Source organism: Pundamilia nyererei, unplaced genomic scaffold (assembly GCF_000239375.1).
Source record: "Pundamilia nyererei isolate P.nyererei 1_Seehausen unplaced genomic scaffold, PunNye1.0 scaffold00093, whole genome shotgun sequence".
NCBI classification, from domain to species: Eukaryota; Metazoa; Chordata; class Actinopteri; order Cichliformes; family Cichlidae; genus Pundamilia; species Pundamilia nyererei.
In genome coordinates, this window is record NW_005187494.1 from 911,220 (window position 1) to 938,973 (window position 27,754).

The window sequence follows — 27,754 nt, forward strand, 5'->3', positions numbered from 1 at the left end:
TATATATATATATGAAATTAAACTTGTAAATTACACTTATTTTCCCTAAAGACAACTCAGACTTATCATAATAACTTTTATATTTATTATTAAAAGTGGACATTTTTGTGCTTAAACATCCATTTTCTGCAGCTTAGCCAGGTTGCGGGTGTAGCATAATTAACAGAGAGAGAAGCCCAGATGTCCCACTTCCTCGCTACCTTTTCCAGCTCTTGTGGGGGAACGCTGAGAAATTGCCAAGCCTGCCAAGACATGTAATCTCTTCAGTGTGTCGCGAGTCTGCCCTGGAATCTATTCCCAGTTGGACTGGGACTGTTCAGTGTGGAGGAGTAGCAGATCTACTTTGAGTCCCCTGGCCTTAAATGACCATATTCCTCAGCCTATCTCTAAGGGAGTGCCCATACACCTTCCAGAGGAAACTCATTTCTGCACTTTTGATTTTATTCTTTCAGTCGCTACCCACAGCTTATGACCACAGGTGATGGTATGAATGCCAATCAACAGCTTCGCTTTCATGACCAGCTCACTCTCCACCACAACAGTTCAGTGTGGTAGCGGCATCACTGCCAAAGCTGCACCAATTGGCAGCATTAACAGTCGAGGGGAGAATGAACCTCCCACTCCCCTCACTTGTGAACAAGACCCTGAGATAATGGTGCTCCTGTGCCTGAAAGCAGCTAATCTGCAAACTGGAGTGAGCACTCCACACTTCTCCAGCTGAGAACCATGACCTTAATGTTGTTTACATTAAAAAAAAGGAACAATATGTGTTATTCGTTATGTGAACTTGCAAACAATCTAAAATGACACCCCTGATTTAGACCGTGTGTCTGATCTCTCAAAACGAGCATCTGGTCAAAGCCCAAAAGAGGGACCAAGAATATCCTGGATAATGTATGCCAGTTCTTTCTATAGCTGCTGAACTATAATGTGTGTGGCTGTGCCATCTGATTTTGTGCACATGGGATGAATCATTCACACTTGCGCTGGTGGAAGTCAACCACACACTGCACATGTCAACAAGGCGTTTTGACCAACTTTAAATAGCAGTGCGACTGAGGCTGGATTTTGTGGCTAAATGAAGAAAATCAGTGAAGCACATGACCTGCCAGCTCTGTGGGAACTGAGAAGGAAATAGGTCAGAGTTTATATACATTATTTACACCCGTCTGGGTTAAAAGCTGCTCCTGCAGTTACTTTGCATTTGATCAAAACTCCAATAACAAGTCAAAACAAGAACCTGATCAGAAGCTGCAGGTTTGGAAAAATCTTAAAAGAGACAAAAAAAATTAGGGACAAAAACATAAAAGAGGGGACGAGATGACCGAGGAGAGTTGGAGCACAAGATGCAGCTCCTGTTGCTCCAGCCAGCAGGACCGACTGTGAGACGAGCACATTGAGGACAGCCACTGAGGGAGAAAAAAAAAGGGGAGGCAGAGAAACAGGGGAGGCTATTTCAGGACTTGGATGACGCCTTTCACGACCTAAAAACTGAATTTAGAAATGAGAGGGCTGATTTCTCTCACACCTAGAATAACTGGCAAACTGTTGATGTCCAGCGAGGTCAAACAAGTCCTCGAGTCCATCATTAGCAGGTGAGCATGTGTGTCTATGTGATTCTCTTTGATCTGGGCATTAACGCCTAATCACAAGTCCTCTCACATATACTTTAGGGTTAATGAACTCGCACATTATTCTTGCTAAGCTGTAAAGGGATGGGTGACCCAGAAGATTGCTATTAACGCAACATCGTTCCAGGTCTTTCCATATTCATAAATGAAACTGCTGATGTGGAGACGAGTGGAGAAAATGCTGGAGAAGAGTCTGGAAGGAGCAGACTGAGGAAATGAAAACAAATAAGAGTTAGAGGAGGAGAGTGCAAGTGAGGAAACTAGATCTTAACACTTTGTGGACTCCACAAATCATTCAAGTATACGTTTACTTACAGTTACAAAGTTTAAGACTTTCATTACATAGGTAGTGAAGACTTTAAATTAAGGTGGGCTATAAAGATTAGTGCAATAAATTGAGCATCTATATATATTAAATATGATAAAAATCTCCCTTCTGTTCCTGAGTTACTGTGCTATATAAACACCAGAAATATGGAAAGTCAATGTGAAGTTGACCTTTGACCTTTTTAATGTAAAATGCCATCATTTCATTATTATATGGTAAAACATTAACATAGACATTTATAGTCTGCTAGATCACAGAGACCTCTAACCTCCAGACTGTAACGTACCAATAAGGAGGTTAGAGTGATATAACAATTGGAAGGTTGGAGGTCGGTGTGAGTGTGCACATGAATATTAGGCAAGGTGCTTAAGTTTAGAAAAAAGGACTTGCATTGTTTGTGTGTAATTGGGTGAATGAGGCTTGTAACTGGGCTTTGAGTACGCAGAGTAAGGTGGAGTAAACTCATCTTTTAGTTCAAGACGTTGTGCAACATGAAGTTAAATCCCCTTCAAGTCTTCTAGACAAATCATTTATCAAGAATGGGGCAGTCATGTGGTCACTGTGACGTTCACCAGTTCATCCTTGAGTTCCAGCGAGTGTTAGTGTTAAATATGAAAACAGTATCTGTTTCACAAGATGGGATTGATGAGTAACCTGAAAACAAAAAGCTACAGGCGACATGAAGCAACGCAGCAATTTGGAGCTGAACTGACATGTTGTTCAGAAAATAAACGGGTGATCTTAGATTGTTGAGTAATATCCGGAATATAACATCTTACCAAACTAAATCCAGTAATTAGACCAACGTTACGAAAACAAATATGTCATTAAAGAAAAGAAACGTGGTCGTTTCCTGCACACTCGTGCTACAATAATCTGACTCCTGTGGAAGGAGAAGGAAAAACAGAGTAAATTTTAAGGAGTAGAGGAATAAAAATAACTTTCTTTAAATGTGACAGTCAAGTGCATACTAAGCTCAGGGCAGGTATCGATCTATCGATGCTGTACTGCTGCACACAGCATCCACTTAAACAGGCTAATGCAAAGCTAGCAATGAAGAACCTCTGACCCAGAGAGATAGTAAAGCTGAGTATATCGGTCAAAGTTAAAGTTAGCATTATTGTCAAAAACCATATGTACAGATGATGCACAGAAACACTAAACAACTAAAAAATAAAAAGATACAACTTTAATAAAAGCCTTATATACAACACAACACAACACAGTACAATACAGTCTTCTATACACAATCCAGCAATGCAACCAAAACCAGTCAGGCAGTCAGTTTTCTGCAATAAAGTAAAAATCTTGCGTATGTCCTTTATGACAGTGTTTCTCAACCAATGTGTCGTTAGAAATGATCAGGTGTGCCGTGGTTCCACCTGATTAGTACTCTAAGCGACCAGCGTAACGGGCAGAACAATTATATTCTCTTCCACTAGAGGGCAGTACAGCTACCTGCTCTAATTAAATGGGTTGCCAACTGCCAGTAAAACCGAAGAAGACGAAGAAGTGTGAGATGAAAAGAAAAAGTAGCCAATCTGACCTGGGTCATGGAGAAAATTCCGACCCAGATGAAGGCCCTAGCATGAGTAGTGGTCAGAAGAAAGCAAAAAACGTATACCGGGGACAAACTGAGCCAATTCCGCTGTACCTGGTGTGCGGGGAAAAAATGACCAATATGCTTTTTGAGACATTTTTGTTTAGTGGTGTGTGATTTTTCGAATTTTACTCAACACTGACCTGTGTGTTATTTAAGGATACAAAAGGCACCTAACTCAAGGGATAAACCATTGTTGTTTTTACACATAACACACAACTTATCACTGAACCAATTTTAGACACTTTATTACGAGGAACTTGTTGCAAAAACGCATCTCACCATGTCTTTCGCTCAGTCTAAAAGAATGCCAAAGGTAACACAGTTTGACAGGTATAAAATTGTATTTTTACACAAACAAGGTCATTCCCAAAGAGCTTTTAGCCAAAAACTTGGCATAGCTCAACAAATCGTAATTAGAAATGTAGACATGTGGAGGACAAAAGAAGAAATGGCAGCACTAAAAAACAAAAAAAGTATCTGAAAGTCAGCCAGCAAAAACCTGACGTAGTACCTGAGAGATGAATCTGGCCCTTCAGTTATTCCATCTGCTGTTTGAAGTCTCATTAGTAATGGTCTCAGTGGAAGAATGGCTGTCAAGAAGCCACCCCACTCACCTACCTATTTCCCACCAAAATATAAAGGAATGAGTGGTAGCTCAAGACTATAGCTAATAAGTTGTACATGATGTCAGGGTCGGTTTTGGACCAAACCAGTTTGATCGAGCAATTAAAGGTAATTTTATCTTACATAAAATAAGTATTGATATATTTAATATATACAGACAATAAACAATGTTCCTCTATAAGAGGAACAATAAACTCAATTTCTGGGCTAAGTGAGCCAGAGTTGTATTTTTGTATTTTATATCCTTCATATCGAAATCAATCCACAGACTGAGAGTTTTACAATTGGTTCTGTTAAAGCCAGTTCAAAACTGTCAATTTAAAGCATCTAATATGTGAAAAGTTGCATGAAGGATGTTAACAAACTGCACATTTTGTACAAACTTCTATTTATTCTGCAAGGAGTCTGTGGCCGTGATCAATAAGATTATAAACCCCCCAAATTGCCTTTTAAGTAAAAATCCTCCTAAATCTTTTGAGGCAGGAGCAGATCATACCCTAAATCCTGCCTTTAGCTCACTCATACTCCCCCAGCTGTCCCAGCAGATGGTCCAACCCCCCGAAAAAAAAACACATAGAAACACACACATACACAGTATTTCTCTCTTAGTAAACAGACACACTCAACACACACACACAAACAGCTCATTCACACTGACAGCTCTGACCCAGGTGACAGGAAGAGAAAGCAGGAGAGAATCAGGGATGAGAGGATGGGGTTATGTACAGGAAAGGAGAGAGTGAAAGAGCGCAGTCCTCTGAGGGAATGAGAATCGGATGTGACATGACAGCAAACCAGACAGCTTGTCTTTGCCATCCTCACCGACAACACAGAGCGGCTTTGAAGTCAGATTTTACCTTGCGCCTTTAACGCTGACTTTTCTGACCCAGTTTTGTACAACTCACTGTGTCACTGCAAACTCTCTCAGCTGTGAACACCGGCAGCCTCACAGATCTACTCACTTACTCTGAAGAGACGAGGAAAAGCAGCAGGAGTCACAATCACTCCATTGACTGTTTCCTCCTCTGACCGTTCTCCCCACCAAACATAAAAACTAAAATGACGTGCGCGTGACTCTCAGAGTCTGGCATCCCATTTCCTGACAGAAGGAAGCACAAGAGGAGTGTGTCTGTGTGTTGTCATCCTCACCCCCCTCTCGCACATGCTCGCACACTTGCACATCTCACCCCTGACTTTGTCTCATGAGTCTCCTTTTGATGAGTAGCCTAGCTGAGGTCGCGCCCCCTTCCATTCACCGCAGATGGTGGCACAATAACAGGCGGAGAGCTGAAACAGACTCCCCCTGAGACGCCTGCCGCACCCCGACACAGAGCCACGCAGCTGCTGCAGGGACCCTGGTGATATAGATACCCATACACCCCCCCTGAAAAAACCCAGACCAAAAGTCTAAGACTCGTAAAATCCACAAAAGCCTCACCGGGGATCTGGGATCAGGAAGCTGAACATACACACAGAGAGACTCATAAAAGTGGGAGCACACAGAAACACATGCACCCTGGTGCGACTGCTGTCTCGCCGGATTCTGAGCTGAGAGCAAAAACAAAACGACGGACAGGACAGAAGAAATAAAAAACATGTTGATGTGAGTCAGCTGATGGCTCAGTCTACACTTCATCTGCACTCAGTGATTCCAGAAATCACATCACATGGTTTTTAATGATGATTAGAGCATTTTGTTTGGCTTCCAACACAGCACAACTCAATAAAAGTAACCCTTTCAGCCTCTAACGCAGTAAACAACTCACAGTCCTGGGTTTTTGGATTCTTTGTTATTCTAGAAACTTCACAAGTCGTACCTATAAGAATGCAAAGTCTGTGATGAATTTTACAAAAAGGGAAACGAATTCAGATATGAGCTCCACTGTTTATGTCTTTATTTTTGTAAAATTCTCTCAGCATGAAGCTGGCAGGATTTGCAGGAGATCGATCGCTGCAGACTGGGTGAGGACTCCGAGGGCAGTACTTACGACAACACGGCCACACTTAAACACACACCCGCCCACGCACGCACAACCAAAACAGTCTGCTGTGTGTGAAAGCTCGTGGGCCGTGCCATTCAAACGGAGTCTGGCAGAGATGAATGCGGGTGGATGTGAATCAGGTTTATAAACAGCAACGAAAAATCGGAATCCGAGTGATAAATGTGATAAATGTCAGCGTGACTGATTCATTTCACGGTAGTTATTCAGAGCAGGACACAGACAGCGACAACTATGACAGTGATAAATGCCAAGGATATGATTTACGTAATTGTTATGCAGCGTTAATAGAGTTCGTTGTAACCGAGACGTTTGGCGGGCAACAATGGGGCTAAAGCCGTGTCGTTTCTTCATGTGACACCGAGGCCTGGAAAGCGGCAGGTTTTCATTTGGAACAATCACTTCGCCGGCTCATCTTGCTGATTAATTCATTAAAAGTTTTCTGAAGAATGTTTTGTTCTAATTAAAACCTATGTCAAAGATGTGAATTATCAGCATGAGAAAACAAATTTGTTTCTGAATTTGCGGATGATCTCTTTGAGAATGATGACCACTCTGTGCACCCTGTTACGCATGCCCCAGTGGGCCGACACATCCGCCATCTGGTTAGTGTTTTCTTGCATCCTCATTAACCTGCTCTCTTCTCTGCTTCACTTCTAGTGCTGATTGTCTGCGGAGGCACACCTGCTGAGCCTCGCCTCTCCTCCATCAGCATCGGTATTCCTCAGATGCTTTTTGAAGTTTCGCTTATTATTAGATGAGTTGGGAGTTGCTGCCTGCCTCTCTTATTTGTGTTCAACACTTGCAAGTAAATTTTCTTTTATAGAAATAAACGTTTCCTGAAAGGCAGCAGTGTTGTGGCATCTCTTTTGAGCCATGAACCCCTTCAGTTAGTGCCGGGGCAGGCAGTATTTCTCCCCAGAGAGCCATACTGACTTCAATAAAGTAAGCAAAGAGCCAGACATTGGATAACTCAATCGAAACCAGGTTATATTTAACATCTCGCCAGTTGTCTGAAATATACCACTGCATAGATCACTGATGAAACAGACTGCACTGAAATTGAGTTAAACAGCAGTACAGACTTCCTGCAATCATTGGTCTTCAGATTCCTGTGCATGATGCTGCCTCTGATCGACTGGCTGATTCGTGGGTGTTGTTTTCCTGTTTGCTATGTCTGGCCCAAAGGCTATATTTTACCCTTGTGAGTTTATAATTTCTTAAAGTAAACCCATTATGCTCATTTCAAGCTCCATATTTCTATCCCTTGATTCTACTATGGATGCTTTGCATTAGGGCTGCACAATTAATCGTTAGAAAATCGCAATCTCAATTCATACTTATGTGCGATCTCATTTTGAAATGACAACGATTTAAAAAAAAAGAAAAGAAAAAAAAGATGACGATTGTACCGCATTTTGTTCCGGGACTTAAGCTGCATGAAAACAAGCGCTCACTCTTCCTGCTCAACAAATGACAAGGGCGGAGGCTCATACCACGTGATACAGAAGTCAGCTGGCAGGGAAAAAACAACGGAGAGCACGTGAGAGATGACGAAGCTGTAAAGGCCAAGAAAGTGACAGGAGTCAACCACCCAAACATCAATAACGGGAACCGTATACAGCGCTTCCCCATACCCGTCAAACTCCCGCAGGCACAAAGAAATTACGGAGGCTATCACTTATCACCTGACCAAAGATATTTATATTGGAAAAGAAAATCGTGAGAGAATCGTGATCTCAATTCTAAGCAAAAAAAATCGTGATTCTCATTTTATAAAAAACTGTGCAGCCCTACTTTGCATGATTCAGAAGTTCAGTATAATGCTTATTTATCTTATGCAGGGTTGTTGTTGTTGGTGGTCTTGTTGTAGCCCCTCAGTTCATCTACTGTCTAAAACAAGCTGTTTCAATGCCTCTCCTTTTATCCAACTTTTTCTGATTGGCTGCCCCTTGCAAATAGAAAGTTATAAAAGCGGGTGGGAGGGGCTGAGAGTCAGAGATGTGTGTGCGATGACCATAACTTGATATCTGCTCTCAGTGACATCATAAAGAGCCAAGAGAATGAAAAAAAAAAAACTGAACCAGAGCATTTGAAGCAGTTTTTTGCTGACAGGGATTACTTGTACATACACTTACCTCATTATCATCATTGTATCAACTGTAATGTATCATCATTATTATAACAGCATATTTATGGTAGAAATTCTGGCTGAATATTTTCTGCCAGAAGTTGTTTGACTTGCGCCTGTTCATAGGATAACCCACAGTCAGGTTAGGAACCATTGCTCCGGGAGAAAATCCCCCACAGATGTTAAATAAGTATATGTTGATGTAAGGTAATGTAATCACACATAGCTGTAGAGAACAAAGAATCAGATTTCAAACTGAATAATCCATTTTAAGATACCATGACCGAGGCCATAGCACTTGGCGGTTTATTATCATTTCAGTCATCTTTAGGAGCAATACTTGCATTGCAATTATCTGCAGGCTAGTATTGAGTACTTTTACCCTGAAGGTAATGTGCATTACAGGCTGACAACATAAGTATAAATGAGTGCGGGATAAAAGACAAAGAAAAAAAATATCTCTGTAACTGACCGTGTGAAGTGGTCCACAATCGCTCCCACCAGTTCACCCACTCTGTCCTGGTTGGGGCACAGCTCGCCTCGCTGCAGGCACAGCAGGACGTCATCCTGGGAGGACGTGTGTAACGCCACCATCTGGTCGACCCCGGTGGTCACGCTCACTCCGGTAAACTGCGGAGAAAGAACACGTTAAAGAAAGATCTAGCCAGATCCAAGCTTGAGCTCATGCTTTGTATGACTTTTCATGTAATATGATACACTGACAGATAAATAGTCTCTAGTGAGGGTCTTATAAATAAATGAATACATAGATTTTAATAATTTTGGTGCTTTTATTGATAAATTGCTTGTTATTTTTTCTGATTATGGCGGCATTGGAACTCCATACCCTTTACCTCCAAAGAAGTATTTCATAAATGCTGCAATGCTATTTTTATTTTAGCAAAAGACCAAAGGTGAGAATTCTCCTTCCTCTAAAGCCTCATGCATGACCTGCCTATAGGCTGAGTGACCTTTAATATTCATCGACACAGATTGCAGCATTGGGGATTCATTTGTATAAAATTGTCAGGGATTATCACATCAATGTACAAAACCTGTGAGTTTAATACAGTACAGCGCAGCATATCTTGGATCAAAAAAATTCAATGCCATAAATGAAGCCAGCGGATTATTTCTGCTCAGAATATGTAAGCTGGAGGTGCACGTGTGTGGGTGCAGTGAAGGGGAAGTCATGAGCTGTGACCCAGTTGGAATTAATGTACTGATTTACCGCAACGGAGGGAGAGGAAGGCGGCAGGGTGCAAATGAAAGAAGGACTATGAGAAAGGAAAGAAATATACCCATATAGGTCAAAGACAAAACCAGAAGAGACATGCAGACAGAGAAAGTGTCATGGGTTTTTAGAAAGCAAATGGAAGGACAGAGTGGACTAAGCCTCTTACGGCCTCCAGCCATACAGGTTAATCCAGCAGGGACGACAATGTGCAGGATGTCCCAGCACCGACAAACGCTGGTTAAACCTGCCCTTCAGTGAAGGGGAAGCTGCACAGCTGATCTAGCAGCGTGATACTTTTTACTGTGTTCCAAACATATTTTATAAATTACATTACTTTACTTTGTTCTATTGTATCTGCAGCACTTCTCTTTGCAGTAGCAGTGCTTAAATTACAGCTCTAAAATAACACAAGATGGATTTGATTTGAGGCTCATTTATGATCTTTTCAGTTAATCGTTTACTTCAGTCTTTAAAGTTTCACTAAATAGACAAACAAACTTTGGCTGCACAGTACAAGACCAGATCTTTTAGGTGCTCACTCTGTCAACCCAACAAAAAAAATCTAAAAATATCCAATTCATAATTACAATATAAACGTCATAAATGCAACTGCCCTGCATTAGACATTAGGGGCTGTTTTAAGTTTTGCCTTTGCCTTGATTATCTGCTTTATTCTTATGATTAAGGTTTAAACTGGAACATAATCTAGGGGTGTCAAACATAAGGCCTGTGGGCCAGAATTGACCTGGCAAAGACCCCAATCCAGCCTGCTGGATGGCTTTGGAAAATGTGAAGGAGGGCAGGAATTTTGGACTTTTAAGTCTTTCTTTGCTAGTTTTACAGCTTTTCCTTCCCATAAAAATCTCCCTCATTCACAAGTAATAAAATGATAGATATCTGTCATCTTACACCTTTCTCCTTACAATTGAAGCTCAAAGACTCATGCTGACTGATTTCTTACATTTACAACAGCAGCATTTCTTTACCATGTAGGAAAACTGAGAAATAATGTTGAATATTGCACTTTTTTTGTCGTATCTCCTTGATTAAATCTGTAGTTAAACTTTTTACACCAACAGAAATTGGAGTTTTACGGGTTCAGCCCACAGAAAATCAGAGCGGGCTGCGTGTGGCCTGCAGTATAAAATGAGTTTGAGGTCCCTGACCTATGAGAAGACTTCATGGTAGATAAATCGAACCTAAATTCAATCAAGACTGACTCAAAAGAGAGATAATACAAAAAAGCAAGACATGTCCCCCAATAAATTGTAAATTAGTATCTATGGGAGACTTCTATACCTCAAAGATCACGCTCTTTCCTGTTTTATTTTGAAATCACTGCTCCTTGTGTATTCCTTTCATTTTTATTTCTTCCTTTTCCTTGTCCCCCCTCATTGGTCATCGTCTGCTCCACCTTGATTAATCCCACTTGTTCACTATTTGCCAATAGCTCACCTGCAGTATATAAACTCGCCATCTCCTCTGTTGCTGTGAGATTGTGTTGTTGTGTAAAGTTTTCCAGTGTTTCTATTGTTTTTAATATTCCTTCCTAGCAGTCTTTTAATTTCACTTTGATTTCTACTTTGAACATTTGACTGTTCTAAATAAAAGGAGCATTTTTCACATAGTTTATCTTATAAACAAATCAAAAGTTTAATGACTGGAAATACTCCAGTGTGAGAAACGTCCATTAACTTTCTATCAGTTATTTAAATGACTAAATGTTTTAACAGTAACTATTTAAGCTTACAATATGTTTATGGAAAGTGAATGCTTAGTTTTTAATTTTGGCAACATTTTTTGAAGACTGAGTAAACATAAGCGCCAGTTAAAGTCAGGTTTTCTGAATTTGACCAGTCAGAGGTACAGAGCTCGTGTTTTGCTTCAGGTTTTGACCTCAGCTGTGACCTGGGTGAGAGTCAGAGATGCACTGCTTCTTTAATGCTGTATTCTGAGTTTCTGACCTGGATAAGACTCATATTCCTCATTCTGAGCACCAGAGTCTAATGGCACCAGCTATCTTTAGCCACTCCGCTGCTGCATAATGATAGTTTTTAACCCTCTGGCATGCAAGCGCTCTCTCTCTCCACCTCTCTTCTATCACTGCTGGACGTCCAGCTGTGCTGACTCATTACATCTCACGAAGGTGTTCTCAGTGAAAGCTATTTTGCATTCAGTACCTGAGTCACCTCAAAGTCTGATGGCACTTGGCAATCTCCAACTTTTGTTGGAATCCATCTTAGTCTCAGATTCTCTACGAATTTACCTCAGTGAGGAACTAATGTAAGAAAAAAATAGGAAATATCATAAACTAGTCAAACTATTACATACATCTCAATGTTTTAGTTCAGTTTAAGAAGTTTTCCTGGCCAAAAAAGAAGGTGTGCTACTAGCTATTACAAAACACACACAGCCACTTTATTAGGTACAACAGTTAAGCTGCTCATTAAGTCACTAATCAGCTGATCACATGGTGGAAGCGCCATGCATTTAAAGATGCAGACACTGTAAAGACAATTACATACATTTAATTCTCTTAAATGTATGTAATATGTATGAGAGAGCAAAGACATTAAGCTGCTTGGTCAACAGTTCTAGAGTTGGTCTCCTCCAATCTTGACTGCATGCTTACAGCTCTGCTTTAAGACGCCTTAAGTCTGTGTGGTGATAAAAACATACTTTTACCCGAGACAGAGGTAAATGCCAAATGTCCAAGAAGGTTTTTCTAGCATTAAATGCACCATCACAGTACCATAGAGGTTTGGCTAAATGCCTCTACCTGAAACAATACCACCCCCCCCCTTTTTTTTTTTAGATATAAAAAGAGACCCAGTGTTCCACATGTTAAATTTTTTAGTCAACCCTTCACTTTCTGTATGTTTTCCCAACACCAAGGTTCATGCATCAAGCTGTAGAAGAAAATTATGATTTCTGTTATTTCAAGAGAACTTCAGCATCATATTAAACACTTTCAGCCTCTTGCCCTGCAGAGCCAGCAGCCCTTTGAGATTCCTGATCCAGTTTCTCAGCTGAGGTTCGCCCCATATGGCAGAAAATCTAAAGCTAAGCTTGGCAGCTGCCTCCCAAGCATGACCACGGCGTCACATGTTGACAACAAAACCTAACGTACACACACAAACACGCACACAAACACTGACTGACTGATCAACAACCTCACAATTCTTAAAGGTCATCAGCCCTGAGAGCCAAAGGAAGACAGTGTTCTCTCAGTGTGAGTCCTCTTATTGCTCTTGTACTTGTTGATGGATGGCTGTGACCTGGGTCAAACAGGACGGAAGATGAGTAGGTGTGTGTGTGTTTGTGTGTGTGCGTGTACACAACTGAGGGGACAGAGTAGGAAATAAAGAGCAGCCAGAATAAAGCACAAAAAGTCTGACCACATTCATAACAGCTGTTATTTTTGTATTTGTACCACACTTTAAGGACAAAACCTTTTATAAACCTACGTCTAAGGTGTAAAAAGAAAAAAAGTGCCTGAATTAAGTTAAAAGACTGGTTTCATAAACTAGGAAACGCCACAATTATTTACATCTTTTCTTGAAGGCTTTGCTCAGCAAACATGGTCAAAATATTCATGTTATTTCCTCAGCTGAAAAAAGTCGAGATAAATCTGCCAGCTGTCAATATTCCTGCTTTGGTGATTTTCTACCACCAAAGAAAAATTTTCCAAGTTGCCAGTTGCAGACCTGGAAACCTTACGCACAATTCCAGGGCTCCGTGTCCAGCTAATCTCTTACTCGGTTGGCCAGTGCTCTTTAGTGCAAAGACACGCTGAAGACGAGACTTTAAAATAAATCTACATAAATCTCCTGGTTTTCAAACCTTAATCTAACAGTAGTCCACTTTCTCTGTTTTGTAACAAAGAAAGCAGTCTGATTGTTAAATGATTTGGTCACTAAATGGTTATGAAAAGAGATATATTGTGTCAAATTAATTTGTGAGTTTCCTCTGTGATTTGTCTTGGTTTTGTTCTGTGCTTCGTTCTTCAGGAGCTAACAGGAGACTAACTAACGGCATGAGCTACACCTGGGTCCAGTGAGCTTGCCTGAAAAAGCATGTTTTTGCAGTAGTTGCGTCTCCCTTGCTTTCTGTCCTCATTTTGACATCAGCCTTCTGATTTGTACTTGCATATGGGCGGCATGATTTCTGGACTTATTTATTGCCGCGCATTTTACTGACTTGCTGAACACAAGTACAATAATATGTTTCTTCAGTGCTTTCATGTATGCTGTAATGTTCCACTTAAGTGGTAATTGGATGGTTACAGTTCCTGACTTGGGAATCTACTTTTTATGTGCCTTTACATAATAATGTGAAATCTTGGTAATTTTCATGCTAATATCAAAATGTTCTGTCTAGTCAAGGCTCCTCCAGCTGGAAGGCCACAGTTACAATCCATTTTAAAAACTGTTTATCTAGTTCACGTCTGCAGGGGTGCTGGAGTGATCTGTCACAGGCCACGAGGCCTTGACACCTGTGGCAAATTACAATCCCCAATTACCCTAACACAGGAGCGTCCAACTCTCAGCCTTAAGGGCTGGTATCCTGCAGGTTTTAGATGTGTCATTCAACACATTTGATTTAAATGGTTAAATTACCTCCTCAACATGTCTTGAAATTCTCCAGAGGCCTGGTAATGAACTAATCATTTGATTCAGGTGTGTTGACCGAGGGTAATGTCTAAAACCTGCAGGACACCGAACCTTGAGGCCTGGAGTTGGAGACCCTTGCTCTAACGTGCATGTCTTTGGACTACAGGAGGAAGTAACGAGAGAGAAGGGAGAGAACATGATGGCCTGTGGATTCAAACCAGTGCAGCAATGAGCCGTCCAGTTACAATTAAATCTCAGCCACAAACATTATATGCAATATATGTGTTTGTACTATTTATCAGAAATGTATTATGATGAATAACTCTGCAAATTCTGCACCAAAAGAGTTGAGCAGACATTCAGTCACTCTGAGACCACATGAAAGCACAAAATAAGTATAAGGACAGTAAAGTGAATTTAGTACTGACTGAAGCAATTAATGAAAAATGAAAGTATTTATTATTGTATTAAAAACTGTAAAATCATCATATGGTCTTATGGTAAAAAGTCAGTGCCTGCAACTATGAGCATTGTTGGGGACACTATGTTTAATCAGTCTGGGGTTTAAGGGTGAGAGTTATAATGTAATCAGGCTGTGGAAATGAGTAACATATGCTCAGATCCCAACAGGATACACTTGCAATGCTGGAAATATTGGATAAAGACAGCAGGAGTGAAGATAAGAGAAGGGATTTAGGAGGGAAGCTAGCAAAGGAGTCTGTGTGTGAGCTTGCATTCAGAGTGTATGCTCTCCCACGTGAGTACTTACTGAGTCTAAAGGAAGCTTCTTCAGAACCTTATACTGTTTCTTTGGCTCTAATTTGTAGATGTACTTGTCTGTGATGAGCAGGCCTCGGTCTGTGCTCTTGTTGAACCTGTTCACCTGAGAGAGCAGAACAGGGGAAAGAAAAAGCTTCAGCATGTTTGTTCATTTTCTATTTTCTGTGAAGAGCCCTTCATGCCTCTTGCAGGATCTTTTGGGTTATTTCATTTCAAAAACAGGTTTTCCTTGTAAAGCAGCAAAGAAGCAACACACAAGAAAACATAAAAAAGACTGTGGTGGGTCTGTGAGTCGGGGGTTGCTTCAGTTCACTGTATCAAAGGCTATGTAACTTCAAATATAACTAAGCTCTACTCATAACTTAGGCGAAGCCCTCAATGTTCAGTCCCTGATATGGAAAGTATGGCCATTATTATCCTCAGGGAGACGATAAGAGGTTCAGCATGAGGTAAAATAATAAGCAGCGCTTCATTCAGGTTAAGGGAACTTGAGGACTGAATTCATAGTTCAGTTCCTTTTTATGATTGATCCTCAGATTACTTCCTGAGAAGGCTGTGTTCACTGGTGGAACATGAAATATTGAAAGATGAGCTGTTACAAAAGAGAGGAAGCATGAGGGGGTGGAATGGGAAACACATCGAACCAGAAAAACATCCCAAAGCTAAAAGGAAGCAGCAGAAGAAAGAAACTCCTTGTGGCTACAAAACAGACATTTCCATTTCCCCATGTTCTTTCCCAACATACTATACCTTCCTACAGAAGCTCGAGAAGAGGACCTGACTGTACTCGTCTTTGTTCTTCAGCTCCTTGGAAATTCGGATGAAGCTGGCGCTGGTCTGAGGGCAGTCTCGGGCCTGCAGAAATGAAAGACCAGTATTATTTCAGGAGGTCGGTTGAGGCGACCATCATCAGTACAGATGGAATAGGAATGCACTTCACTGTTAGTCACAAAACTCCAGGTGACCTCTCCCAGCCTCTTTTAAGCCTTTTTATCGCTTTAATTCCATAAGCAGCAGATCAAAGCTCAAGGCCCCTGGCTGCTGTTACCAGACACGGAGCCTGACGTGCCGTTTGAGAGGGACCAAAGCTGATGAGAAATACATTTGGTGGCAAATCTAACACTCTGTTATAGTCTTCCTCCTATAAAGTGCAGCTATCACGGTCATTTTTTAAACATTTCTCCTACAATCTATTTTACATGCTTTAATATATACAGTACACGGTTTAAAGCTGTGGTTCCCAGACTGTGTGCACTGAAGAAATCCAGGTGTGACCATCGTACATTCATTTTGCAGTAAATAACTGCAGACAAACTATATAAATAAATTCAGTCTCTGTATCAGTACTTTCTGCACACTCGTTTCCCTTAAAAAATCTCTTCTATCAAAGTGAACCTCAGTCTGTTTGAGGAGTATTATGACAGCATGACACATCAAAGGCTCTGACTGACAGCAGGAAGAATACAAAGGGGAAAACAGCTCACTTTCTTGTGTGAATCAAACCACAACTAACTACCAGTCCAGCCTATTCGCCAACTAAAGAAAAGAGAAAAAAAATCAGTAGGGAACATAGAGGAAAGTTGAACTGCCGAATGGCTTCATTTGCCTGGAGATGTCAACGTCCCTTAATCTGAATGTGTGCTAACATGACGCCAAGAAAGCCTAAAGAGCCACTTGGAAACCAAATATCCCCTCTGAGAGAAACTAGGCCTACTTCAAAAGAGCACCGGATGCCAACCAAGAGGCTCCATGACTGCCTGTTGATTGGTGTGAAGGTGTTTCATAAGGTGATGGAGGCAAGGTGACACTTCTCTCTGTAGTCTGATGGTGTAATCAAAACATGTCAGAAGACAGAGGATATATTTTTCACAGGGATGCATACTGGTGTACTCTTATATTATGGCTTATCGTTTGGTGTTATTTGGAAACGGTAAGTATTCAAAAAACCTCTTAGTTTTTAAACTTGTACCAGCTTCCCTGGTTCCAGAGGTAAATCTGAGTGCTACTGAGTGAACTGATATGCTAGTGTGATTCCAAATTACTACCAACAGCTAAGATTCAACATCTCTGACTATATATAAAAGATGAATGTAGCCACCATTTTTGCTGAATGGGAAAATCACTGTCTAAATATGTTCATTTAAGTAATATGAAACGGGGCAGGTTCAGGCACTTTTTCCAGGTCTTAGTGTTGATTACCTGAAAAATTTCCTTTGTTGAAGCTTAAGACTGGACATGAACCCCCTGAACTCGGTGAACTTACAATCACAGTAAGGATTCAGCCTGACTGAATGCCACGATGCATGCACTAATCTACAGGTCACTGTGGAATTAAATGCAATCACATGAACTTAGATCCCTGAAGGAGGCCAGCAAGTCAGGGGCCGGCTGACAAACTAGCAAAGGGAATGTCTCAGGACTCTGCGGCAGTCACGCTCACGCTCCCCGAAGGCATCTTTAAAGTCAGAAAACAACCTCATATTAGCTGGTAAATGAAGCAACTGTAGTATTCATCAATAAAGGGCTGTGTTCACATGAACAGCCCTCTTTTGGTCACAGCCCAAGGCACATCACATGCACAGTATACATTCACAACAAAAGATGATCCTATACACAGCTGATTGTTCAAGTCTTTTTTCATTACTGTGATGAATTTGTGTGAAAATTTCCTGCCAGTGGGCTGCAAAATATCCAGCTGAACTAACTAAATGGGAGTCATGTGAAATGACAACTGCTTAAGAAATTCTTCCGTTTTGAAAATTAAAGAGGCAGAAAAAACAAGCGGAAAACTATAAAACTACAAAATGCTTTAATGTTTTTATTAGTTCAGCAGTGTTTGAGAATCTATGTCACTATTTTAACATTGATATGTTAAAATATATATAAAGAAACAAGTTTTGTGTTTGTTTTAAATTTTGAAATCATGTTCTGCCTTTCCAGGGAAGCCACTGAGACTTATTTCTACTGTTTTTTGGGTTTGTTTGTTTTTTAAATCTGGAGTGGAAAGTGTAAAAACGGCAGAAAAGTCAACTCCAGCTTTTCAATAAAATGCATTGCAATATCATTTCAGGTGATTTCAAAAGTAGTTCTGCTTTTCTAGCTGAGATTTAGGTGTGCTGTCTGAATCACAATAATCGCAGACATAATGGCTGGTTTCTTAGTTTTAGTTTTACGATCTAGTTTATTTGGTGGTTATAGTTTGCTTTTATTCACTGTTTCAATTTATTCTGCCCTGCGTGTGTTTCTCGTGTCTTAAGTATCCATCTCTATGTTAGGTGTTCTCATGTTCAAAGGGCTAGTTTGTCTTGTGTGTTTATTATTCAGTTTTGCCTCCCATAATTGGGTTTCACTGATCGCTTGCACCCAGGTATTCTCCACAGCTGTACTCATTTGAGACTGCAGAAAAGTCAGCATCTTTTAAGCAAACTTTAGGAGCACCAATCTCCTAGTGACCTATCCATCCATCTTTGCTGATCACACATCCCAGCATCTATTCACCAAAAAGTGTGGCGTGCATGCATGTGTGTGTGTGTGTGTTGCCTCATCTTTGCATATTAAGGTGGATACTCACAAATTTGTGAAAGATTTCATATCTCAAGTGTCCAATTTTCTTGCTTAAATAAAGGTAAAATAAATCAAGTGTCTTCCAGAGGTCAAAATAAATCCCAAAACAAATAATTTTACAACCTATTCGAACACGATTTACTGAGAAACAACAAAGGTACCCAGGATTTATCTTGTTACTACTGTGATTCTTACATTTGCCAGGTAGTCCCTCTCCCAGGCTCGGCTGACTCCCCAGTCTTTTCTCTCTCCGCTCAGAGCCGTCATAGCTGCCACTTTGGCCCGAACTTCCAGCATGTCAGACGGCGGGATGTTTTTCACGATCTGCCTCGCCCACCACCTGACACCGAGGGATGAGAACGAGACAACATGCCATGAGGGTGGATATTACTTCAAAGGCCCAAAGAAAGAAAAGTTGGAGGAACAGCTTTAAGTTAGAGTCAGATAAAGGATAAAAATCAGTGATCCAAAACTCACTCAATCACACAGCCAAACACTGACTCGACTTATTCTGCAGCTACTGAGAATTTAGTGACCTTAAGAGATGAGTTGATTTCAACACATGTGCCTAAAAAAGAAACCAGATTTTTGCACACTTTACAAAATGAAGATGAAAGAGACGGAGGAAGAAAGCAGGCAGGGTAGAGAAGAGGTGGAGAGAGTGGTGGGGGTGAGGGAGACGAAGTGAGGATAAAGAGGTAAGGATGAAGAAGAAGGAGTAAGACTTTAACCCTAATGGATAGAATTAGGATTAGGTTAGGGTTTGGCACTTAGTTCAGATAGTTAAACCTAGGGTTAAGAGGCTTGAATATGTATAACTCTATGTGCAGTCGGGCGGGCAGCAGTCACTTTATGGGAAACACTGCTAACAGAGAATAAATTCCAGCTAAAATATTGAACCACTTATCCAAACAACTTCAAACTTGGGGCTGTTCTTCCTCAAACCCCAGAAAAGATCCACCAAGTCTGAAGTGGATCAAAAGAACGGCAAAGAACAGACAGATGAATCACTCTCGCATCTGTGAATTCAGGCTTTAGCCAGCAGCCACTTCGCTTAGCTTAACAAAAAGGCTGTAAACAAGTAGAAGGGCTGTTTCTCAATATCTTTAAACGTTAATACTTTACTAACCTCTAAAACTAATCCACTAATTCGAAAGTTACATCTCTTTTGTTTCATCTGTAATAAAGTCTCTAAAGTGTTTCACATCTAAGCAGCAACCTCTGGGGATGAACAATGAAGCCAACATGAAAATCCCCAAAGCGGCGTTTCCTAAAACTGCCACTTCAGCTTGGCTCCAAAATCAAGTCAATCCCCAGAGACAACGATTTGATAACACCCAAGTTTAAAACTGTGTGACTGTGCATCATGTTGGTAGGGTTCCCATGGATGCAGTAAGGATGGACACTGCTTCTTTTGGCTGAGCTTTTATTAAATATATAATGACACAGCATAATATGTCAGTCTATGTAATGTAAAATATCCTTAGTATTTCACAGACCACACAGAGTTGCATATTTTTATGTGCTCTGACCTGCGATGCAGCATGACTGTGATGCTGTGAAACTGCGACAGTGCTGCAGGCGGCGTCGGCCACTCCAAGCTCTTCCCATAGTCGGCCATAGTTCGCACATTAGCAAACCTCCGCTCCACCTCCCAGAAGTGTGCCTTGACCTTGTAGCGCTTATAGCAGCCCATGATGGCATAGATGGCCCTCATCCGCCGGCACCTTGCACGAGCTAGAGTGCCGCGCCACACCTGTGGGTCAGGTTAAAAAAACAACAACAAAGGGGCGTGTGAAAGAGACAAAACAAGAGGAAAATTATTGCCTCTGCATCCCACAGCACTTAAGACAAACTTTTCCTCCGGTTAGAGTTCCAGATTTCTCTGCAGTTATAAAGTAGGTCAGAGGAAAGAGAAAAGAGAAGGGTATTTCATTGAGCAAGCGAAGTAATTGACTTTAATGCAGCTGCGCTCTGGATCGCATTAATTATCCCAATTATTGTTACAGGAAATTAGGATTCAAGCTGGCAGATGAATTTCAGTCAAACATAACCAAGAGCCACATATTCATGAGCCTGAGACAAACTGCAGTTTCTATTCTGATACCTTGAAGCCTGGTGGAAAAAACACTGCATGTTATTAACTTCAACACACCATCTGAACTGTTCCTGATGCTGAATTAGATGTCAAACTATCACATCAATGGATCTTTAAAATTAAACATTAAACCAGCTGTGAAGCATGGTGACACTTTCATGCCTCACCTTTTGCAGGAAAGTCACCAGGATGGGGATGAGGTGGTTTCTCTCCTGCTCCAGTGTGAAGAGAGACCGCGGCGTTCTCACAAACAGCTTTGTTTGGCCGTACGCAACGTCGTCCTGGAAACCGTGCTGGATGACGATGGCCTCCACAGCTTCCCTGTCTGACGCCATCAGGTGGTTTGGCCAGGTGTACTCGCACGTCATTTTATACCTGAACAACATTCAGCAAGAATCAGAGACGATGATCACATAAGTGTTTGCAGTCTGACCTCAAACTTGGGTAGAGACAGTTGAGACAGTTAGTTGATGTCAGTGAACATCACTAACTCTGCTACCTGAGAACGTGAGTTTCCAAGCAGTTTCCAAGTGTCAGATTGAGGGATCAATATCAGACGCATAACCGAGAGAATTTTCACCGTCACTGTGATTTTGACATTTGCACATTTTTGTGCACCATGAACTCTCAACGAGGGTCAGACTTTATCCAGAAGCCTTCTGTGATATCCAGAGGCATCGGAGGGCAGATATCTTAATTTATGGTATTAGAGTCAAGTGTAGCTTTGATTAAAATTGGAGAAAACATTGTGACCACACCAAAATAACACTCTAACATTGTCCATGTTTTTCTTCCTTTCATTGGCTCTCATTAAAAAATTTTAAAATCTGTATTTAACTACTTACATGGCCATGCTTCTGCCGCATCTGCTGAGACCTTATTCTAATGTAGCACTTTCCTGCTCCCAGACAATTTTGTAACTTTAACTTTGACATTTGCTATCGTGCCATTGTGCACCTGCTGACAGGCCGTTAAAGAAAAACTCAGGAGTTTATGAGTAACACAATCACACTTGAGCTTTCCAGTCTCCAGATCGGGCCCACTGCTACTTCCTCCTCTTCCCAAAAATGGAATTCAACTTGAAGGTTTGCTATTTTGAAACTGTGGAGGAGATTCAGCAGATGGTCAGAACAGGACTTTAATCCTAAAATAGCTAGGGTGCTTGCAGTGGTGCAGAATTACACAAGAAGACAACCCTGAAGGGAAAGCAACCACAGTATAAATGCTGAACATAGTCTGACAACTGAAGCCATAAACTTTTTCTTTTTAATTACCACCAGGGGGCGATCCCTCTAGCTCCCAAAAAAACTTCCAGTCCTGTGGAAGTCTGCCCTCCACTTTCTTGTGATGGGACCTCTAAACACTGTCCTGATGGCTAATGACTCATTTTCTAGTTTCAGGTCATACTAATTAAATTATGGTCATTATAATGACTTGTCCAACACGTAGTGACTTCAAAAAATACAAAACATATCATGCATAAACCAGGCTGGTAATGTTGGTAATGTGTTTTTTCTTTTAGCCAACTTTTTGACACACCTTAAATGTTAACTTTAGGTCTTTTTAGTCGTGTTAGGTTTTGTTAAAACAAGCACCAATTGTCAAATAGTCTAAATCTCTTGGGTAGTACTATTTACATAAATGTGTGCCGTCTTTTTAAGGTTTCAGATCAAAGTACATTTTGGGTAAGAAAAGTTACTTTTTTTTTTACTTTTTAACACATTTTACTCATGGTGTTACACTCCGCTGCTGAAGAGACCACTTCACTAGACCGTAATCCCGTTGTCTTACCTCTGCAGGAAGCGAGCATAGAGCTGCCTGTAGGCAAAGCCCGCCCTGCGTACCCTCACGTTCTCCAGCAGGCCAAGGTAGGCCACCTGGTGCTGGCAGCGGGCGTCATCAAACAACACCGGTGACTTCATTTCGTTGGGCTTTATACATCGCACATAGTATGGCTCCTGCAAAATAGAACAAGTTGTTCAGCTGGCATGGTGTGAGCTTTCTTTGGCTGTATTTCAAAAAGCCTGTTTGCATTTTCAATAAAGTGTTACATCACTGGTGACACAGCAACACTGCATTTGGACTGATACTCTGAATGTATTTTTTCATAACACTCTTGTTTTATCACCTGCACAAACTTGAACAGGTCTTTGATTTTTCTCAGTGTTCGCGTCACCGCTGCGGTCATCACTGTGCGAGTAAATAAACTGAACTCAGCTTGTAAACTGTCAATGAGCCGCACCACAGCCAAGCTGCAAAACTGGCAAACTGAGTTCAGTGACCTTAATCAGACTTGCAGAATGTTTCAACAAACGCCACAGTGAGCAGCTGAGCCTCACAACAGCCCAGCCCCACGCAGCTACTCGCTAGCAGCACGCCGAGCTGCACTTTAGATGAAGCAGGGTCATGGCTGGATGCCTGAACCTTGACAGTTATAGCGGGGATGCACTACATCCTGTCAAAGAACTGGCTGTTGTGTTTTCACTGATTTAACCGCTCTGTCCATTAAAGACAAATAAGGCGAAGCACTTTCTGACACCAAACACTGATCCCTGTGCAGGCTTTGCCTGGAGTTTCGACTCAGCTCGGCAGCAGTTTGAGAAAATGTCAGAAAATGAAGGCTGAGAGGAAATGAAGTGGGAAGCCTGAGCACAGGTGCTTCAGTACTGCTGCTGAAGAAAACTGTCTGCTCTTTCAACGTGACCTACAGCAAAAAAAACCCTTCAGGCATGGGAGTTTACTTTCATTTCACCTCAGCCACATCATGACGAGATGCTACAGCAGCCCGGAAGCAGGCCGTCCAAAAATAACAGCAAGAAATGTCAGACTTCAGTCAGTGAGATGAGGCCAGGCGAGGTGAGGTGCATACTTTATGTACCACCTCCATCTCCTTCTCCTCCTCAGCACCCTCTAAACGCCACAAAAAGACAGATAGGATCAGGACAACTTAGAAACACTGCTACTCCCTGACACCACAAGGAACAGACTGCGATGTATACATGTGAATGCTACACCTCTTCTTCCTCTTCCGATGTTTATTATGCACTATCCAAAGGAGACATCACACAAACACATTGGCAGTCTCAGAATAGTCTGTGAGTCATGCAGACTTACAGGGACCAGAACCGCCTATAACTGGTGCAGAGCATCAGTACAGACAGCAGAGTAAACTGGGGAGATGATCTACGCTGGCACTAAACACAAACTCTGACACAGAAATATAAACAAATCTGTAGGTTTCCAGAGTAATTGATTTGACTTCAATTCATGTTCTACAAAATCAAAGCACAGAAGCAAAACCAAAATAAATGCAACACTGGACTCAATCTTTCATATGTTTTTTGCTAGATTAAAATCTGTAACATATATAAACAAATGTGTTATGTGTTTATGAAAACAGCATATAAAAAACACAAACCATAGAATTATAGGCTGACTGTAAAGCTAATCAGACAGTCATTCCACAAAGCTAAATCAGGAAGTAGCTAAATCCAATCATGATGGAAGAAAGAAGTCTACTAAAATCCTCTAAAGCTAACAAGCTTAGAGCAACTGTGTAATAGGGTAACTACCTAGACAGTAATGCTAAATAATGAAAGAAAGGCATATGAAATTTTACCTGATAAGACTGGCATGTAGCTTAGCTAAAGCTAAAATGATTGATTCAAATATATCCTTTCTTACTTTTAATTAAATTATATCTTAGTAACTTATCTAACGATTTGAGGAAAAGGCATTTTGCCTATTTCTAAAGTTAGCAAGCTTATAGAAACTCGGTAACTGGGCAGAAACTAGGTAGCTAAGCTAAATAAAGCAAGAAAAGGCTAATTAAATGCAAGCTTGTGATTAGCTACCTACATTAGCTTTAGCTGAAGCTAAACTAAACTGAACAATATTACGAGAATCATTTTTATGCTATCTTTTTAGTGAGATTTTATTTTGGTAATTTAACCAAGGTTTGAGCCAAAAACCAAATTTCTCACTAACTCACTAATTGGGTATCTAACTACACAGCTAAGCTAAATAAAATGAGATATGCAGCTGGTGATATGACCACTTTGTTTTAGTTAAAGCTAAATCTAAACTGAACAAATCCCCCTTAACTGGTTTGTGCCTTTTAATAAAGTGACATTTTGGTAGTTCTAATAATTTAGAAAAAACAATTAAACTCATCTAAAGCTAACAAGACTACATTAATAAGTAGATGGCTACACCATAAAAAAGAGAACTATATCATCTGGTGAGACAGCCAACTACAGTATATGTGTTCAAAAGTACTGGGTCACCTACACATTAAACCTACAAGAGCTGGCCATGGAAACTATATCATGAAGCTCCCAGTGCACAGTTTTTGTGCTGATGTTAATGCCAGAGGAGGTCTACGGGACTTTTAAGAGCTATGCTACATTGTGACTGAGCTCTTGTAGTTCCTAAACACCACAGATATTGTGGGATATCTAAGAGGAAAGACATTTCACTAACTGATGGCATCTTACTACAATACCACACACAAATTCAGCGAGCCCTTTAGAATGACTCAGTACATTTCCAATAAATGGGGAAATCCAACTAAGTCAAATTCTGGCTTGAATGAACTGACTGGTGCTACAACCTAAAAGTTTCATTATATTTTCAGTATAAAAGCAAATACTTTACTGTAACCGTAATGGATGCCACAAGTCATTTTAGAGCATTTACCATTTTGGCTTCACACCAAACTACTAACATTTATTAGCAGTTATCTTACACAATCACATGCTATCAAGGTAGCACAAGGTAGGAAAAGGTACTGTTATAAAGTCTTAACCATCCAATCAGCACACTTTTGCAAAACGCTGTTATTATTTTAGCCATTTAACATCAATCATGTACTGTCTCATGGCAGCTCTCTAAGTAGACGGAGTGGTAGCGATTAAAATAATTATCTTAACACCGACATAAAGCAGCAGTAATATGGATTAACATATTTACAAACTAGTTTAGAAATCAGTTTTCTCAACTTTAATGCTTCTTCATTTACTACTCTTTGACTGTGTGGACATCAAACGTGCATTAATTAGCTGAAAATACATCCACAGCCTCCCACTGGGGTTAAGAGAAGAAACGAGGAAGTCGATCATAAGCAGAAACTACTAACCTTGCACGCCAGTTTATCAACCAAAGCCACAATGGAGTTCTTGAACAGGGTGGCAGCAGTCAAAGGCCGCTTGGTGACCTCTGTGATGCTCAGATGTCCATCTGGCCACATCTCTTTTAGGACTGGATTGGCACTATGAGAAGCGAGAAAGCGGGGTAAAGAGTAAAGAAAGGACACCATTAACTAGGCTAGCAGAGGAGGGATGTGCAGACTGAGGGAAGAAGAAACTCATATATACACATGACCCAGTTAATGAACTGTCAAGAGCATTATGATGCTGGGAAAAACTGTCAGTGATGCTTGTGTTTGGCACCTGTTGTACATAAGGCGCTTGAAGTCTTGGAAAAGCAGGTCCTTGTTCTTGTCCAAAAAGCCCTCGACGGAATATCTGCAACAGATGTAGAGAGGGTGATATGAGAGTAATTATTTAGTAATGAGAGGGCGGCCCCATTGATGAGTATTTGGAGTGAACAATAACAATCAAGATGCTAAAGTTACACAAAAGTCAAACTAAAATAGCAATAGAGTTTAAAGAGTAAGTGTCTGCCACTCAAAGGGTCGCTATCATTAACTGCACTCTCTGCTACTAATGACTCACAGACCTCCGGCAAAGGATTAGAGCAAGAGTCATGCTGCTTAGTCAATTTACAAATTAGGTACATGGTCAAATTCTCCCCATGGCTCGCGTTTAGATAAAATGAACTGTCTACAAACTAATCTGTCTGCCTTTTTTTCCCTCCACAAACTGCTCAGTTGGTTTTGATGAGGCATCAGTGGGAGGTCACGGGCACATTGTAAGGCACAGTTACATAAGCTGTCCAGCTCCGGGGGATGAGCCTGCTGTAGTGTAAGCATTGCCTCATAAAAACCTCTCCCTCGTATTCACAGTGTAACAATACGATGCACAGTGTGGATGCATTTCTGACTTTAAAGAATGCATTCCTTTTATTGGACTGTGCACATATCTTGTAAATGAGAAGCTTTAAAACCAGTAAAAGCACCAAAACAAAAAATGTATACAAATATTCCCCTAAAATTACATTTTTTTAAAACTACATTATATATATATAGGGGTTTTCTACTGTTATCACCCAGTTACAGGACTTTGGACTATAATCCATATTAACATACTCACAACAATGACACGTTTGGGGCACTTTTGGGTTCAGTTTCTCACTAAAGGACACATATGTATGCTGACTATCACAAGCTGGGACCCAGTCACCAACTTCCTGATTACTGCAGGACTTGTTTTACCTTCAACTGCTAAACCACTGGTTCTCAAACGTTCTCTGTCTTTCCCCACTTGAGGTGGCTGTAGCTCTGAAGGCAGAGGCAGGTCATCTACTAGTTGGAAGGTTGGTGGTTCAATCCTTGCCATGCCAAAGTATCCTTGTACAAGACACTGAACCCTGAGTTGCACTCTGATGTGTTCACTGGAGTGTGAATGTTATATAGAAAAGCACAAATGTGAGTGAATGAAAGCGTTATATAAGCACCAGTCCATTTAGAAGCCAAAAAACCCTGAAACATCTGCATTTTTATCCAATTATTAACAATAATAAAGTATTCAACATGAATTTTACTTTCAATAAAGGCCTCCCCAATGGCTTCAGAATACTCTTGTTTATGTTAAATTAGCTTCCCTTCATATTCAGTCCAATGCCAGAGCAAATTAGTCAGTGTCTGGTCTCATTTGCACTGTTTCTTGGGGGGCATATGAGGGCAAAAACATCCATATTTGGAGTCTGGAAAGGCTGATGCTGGACAGAATTATTTCACTGCATACTCTAGCATCCTAAGTTCAAGGCCAACATGTCACAGATGTCCATAATAGACAGTGTAAAAGTTGGACATAGCCTCCAGATCTTAGAAGGGATGCCAACGTGGAAGTGCCTTAAATCTGTATTTTAATGGCCACCAGGGGGCGATACCTGTGGCTCCAAAGAGACTTCCAGGCCTATAGAAGTCAAAGGGGAAATGGTCAAGGATTCGTTAACAACTTATC

General features: G+C 40.9%; 1 protein-coding gene across 1 annotated transcript in view; it reads right to left on the reverse strand.

Moving 5' to 3' along the window:
• Positions 1 to 27,754, reverse strand: part of myo1g (myosin IG) — a 65,405-nt gene that overhangs the window by 14,595 nt on the left and 23,056 nt on the right. Inside the window, exons 14-22 of the mRNA XM_005739724.2 lie at positions 26,060 to 26,134; positions 25,747 to 25,879; positions 22,401 to 22,567; positions 20,777 to 20,984; positions 20,044 to 20,267; positions 18,707 to 18,851; positions 15,698 to 15,802; positions 14,937 to 15,050; positions 8,790 to 8,947 (exon numbers count right to left, since the gene is read on the reverse strand). Coding sequence (XP_005739781.1) covers positions 8,790 to 8,947; positions 14,937 to 15,050; positions 15,698 to 15,802; positions 18,707 to 18,851; positions 20,044 to 20,267; positions 20,777 to 20,984; positions 22,401 to 22,567; positions 25,747 to 25,879; positions 26,060 to 26,134 — 1,329 coding nt within the window. The remainder of the gene's footprint in view (positions 1 to 8,789; positions 8,948 to 14,936; positions 15,051 to 15,697; positions 15,803 to 18,706; positions 18,852 to 20,043; positions 20,268 to 20,776; positions 20,985 to 22,400; positions 22,568 to 25,746; positions 25,880 to 26,059; positions 26,135 to 27,754) is intronic.